A 2,732-nucleotide genomic window follows, 5' to 3' on the forward strand; every position below is an offset into this window, starting at 1 on the left:
AAAATTGGCTTTTCAGAATCTTGACTCTTTACTTTCATGGGTAAAACCTTTTCAAGTTTGATGCATTCTAAGTCCACGGCAGGGGACTCCCCCCCATGGTCTTGAGGCAGTAAGCTCCTTCTCGGACCACAACATAGACCTAGTAGGGGCCTTCCCAGTTCAACGTGATCTTTCCTCTTGCTCGGGTTGGGTCACTTACTTCAGTCTTTCGAAGGATGAGGTCTCTGGCCTTGATTGGTCATGGGCAGACCCTGCGGTTGTAAAGTCGGGCTGTGGCTTTTTTGTATGCTAGGTTGCGTAGGTGCGCCTCGGCCCTTCTCTCTTCGCGAAGGTCTAGGTTAGCCCTGAGGTCCTCCTCGGAGTTGTTTTGCTTGAAGGTGATGATGCATAAGGTCGGGAATACCATCTTGGGCAGAAGGATCGCTTCAATTCCAAATGCCAAGCTGAATGGGGATTCCTCCAAGACGGACTTTGGGGTCATTCGTAGTGTCCACAGGACACTAGGGAGTTCATCCACCCAGGCCCTGAGCACGCCTGTGACCCTCTTCTTGAGGCCTTCCAGGATTGTCCAATTCATCACTTTGGCTTGGCCATTGGTTTGGGGTGTGCGACCAAGCTGAACTTTAATTGTATTCCATACAACTAGTAATAGGCCTTGAACTTAGCGTTGTTGAACTGGGTTCCATTGTTGGTGATGATAGCCTTTGGGATTCCGAACTGGGTGATGATGTTTCTCTATGTGAAGCCCTAAACATATCTCTATGACATTGATTTGTTTCTCAACGGGAACCCTAGGATGCGAAGATGGTTCTCTTTGTTCCTTGAGGTAGCACCTGAGGTGACCTCTCTGGATCAACTCTTCAATCTGATTTCGAAGGTCATGGCAGTCTTCCGTGTCATGCCCGTATTCCTAATGGAACCTGTAATATTTAGATCAATCCTTGTGAGTAGTCTTCAAGGGATTGGGTTGTCGCAAGAGGCCTTTCTCCCTAATCTAGAGAAAGATCTCAGTACGAGAAGTTGTTCAGAGGCAGAGGCAGGGGCCTTAGGAGTAGCTACTCGGGTCAATCGAGCCTCTTGCGGTGTCAGGTCGGTTGGGGGAGCTACTAACTGCACCATCTGTGGGATGAGCTAGACGATCATTTGCATCATTCCTGCCAAGGTCTGTACTTGCCTAGCTAGATTGAGGAATGCCTCGGGCGAAATGACCGAGGGTCCAACAGCGTATCCGGGGGGAGAGAGTCCTGGATCATTGAACAAATGCTAGTAGCAATCCCACGTCGGAGCCAGAATGCCCCCATCCCTGAGGATGGGGAGGGGCTAATCACCGAGTCCAAAAGGGGGGTGGTCAGCTAGTAATTCTCCCTCGGGGGGAACCCCTGTGGGGTGCTCCTATGACATCAGCCCTCCTTCTAGCGTTAAAAATGTTAGTGAACTAATACGCCGTGATCGATGAGTCAGCACGGCTTGGTCCACGGATTGATGTCGGGAGTTCTTGATCGAGAAGGAGGAAGTGCTGAAGCCAACTATGTTAGGATGTCGGAATGCTAACATTGCCTGTGGGAGGCATCTCTCAATGAGACCGAGCTAACGCCGTCTATGGGGAGGGGTCTCTTGGTTAGGACCCTAATACCGTCGGTGGGAAGACTTCTCTTAGTTAGGACGCTGACACCATCTTCTAGAGGTGGCCGAGCTCCTGCACAAAAGGCCCTCGTCGGGAGGTTCCCGACTTTGGCCCCTCGAAGATTAAGTTAGTAGTTGTCTTTTTCTCTTTTTTCCGTCCCTTGGCTAGATGCTAGTCACGGACTTTTATACTACTGCGTGAGGATCGGTCGTACACGGATTTAGCATAATGGCCGATCCTCGAGTGGCGAGATAGTACCTACGTGCGGCCATTGCCCGGAACGCACAGAACGGTATCATACGTTGCCATCCCAAGCTCTTCGAGATGGGACTTATCGAGGGGCACCTCTGGTACGGACCTCGGCTCGACGCGAGAGGTACCCCCTCATGCTGAATTAGTAGGGGTGTGATATGGCACGGGTTATAATATGGTTGGAGTCCAAAATATGCCTTATCACACGATAAAAAAGAAAAATATGGTGAATGGTCACGTAGAACAAGAACTGACAGCAACTTCAAACTTATTTGCAGGACAGAGATTAATGTGTGCTTTTTAGAGGTCCGGAATTGTGCTGTATTAATTAAAGGACAATTTGTAAACTCACTTGTCTAAATAATATTAAAATAGCGGCAGAAACTGTACTTTAGCAGTAAACAAGATAGCAAAATCTATCAATCAACATACCGTTCTAACAGTTTTGGATATTTCCATGAATAGGTGAGAGGATAAGAAACTAAATTAAACTGACAAATAAATTCATTTTGTTGAACTGGAGCACACAATCTATATCCATAATCTAACAGTGGTTTCTCGACATCTATCATTTGTTAGGAAAAACAGATCAAATATATACATAGATACAGACAATTAATTATCAGAATTTTCACCCCCACTAATATATTAGGAGAACTATCTTGAGTATAAACAATTAAATCACAATCAAGCATATAAGAATACTAATAATTTTTTACATTAAAAATTCCTTCTATATGAAGGATAAAAACTACTAGACTTCTCTTGGTCCAAATCAAAATCTTCATTCTGAAAACATTGTTCACAGTAACAAAGATCTACAAACGAATTTGTTTCACAACAAATTTAACACCCA

General features: G+C 45.8%; 1 protein-coding gene across 1 annotated transcript; it reads right to left on the reverse strand.

Moving 5' to 3' along the window:
• Positions 1-238: 238 nt before the first annotated feature.
• On the reverse strand, positions 239-577 carry LOC135638361 (uncharacterized). Its single transcript, XM_065151476.1, has one exon. The coding sequence runs from the start codon at positions 575-577 to the stop codon at positions 239-241; it is 339 nt and encodes a 112-aa protein (XP_065007548.1).
• Positions 578-2,732: the final 2,155 nt, after the last annotated feature.

Source organism: Musa acuminata, chromosome BXJ3-5 (assembly GCF_036884655.1).
Source record: "Musa acuminata AAA Group cultivar baxijiao chromosome BXJ3-5, Cavendish_Baxijiao_AAA, whole genome shotgun sequence".
Taxonomy (NCBI): Eukaryota; Viridiplantae; Streptophyta; class Magnoliopsida; order Zingiberales; family Musaceae; genus Musa; species Musa acuminata.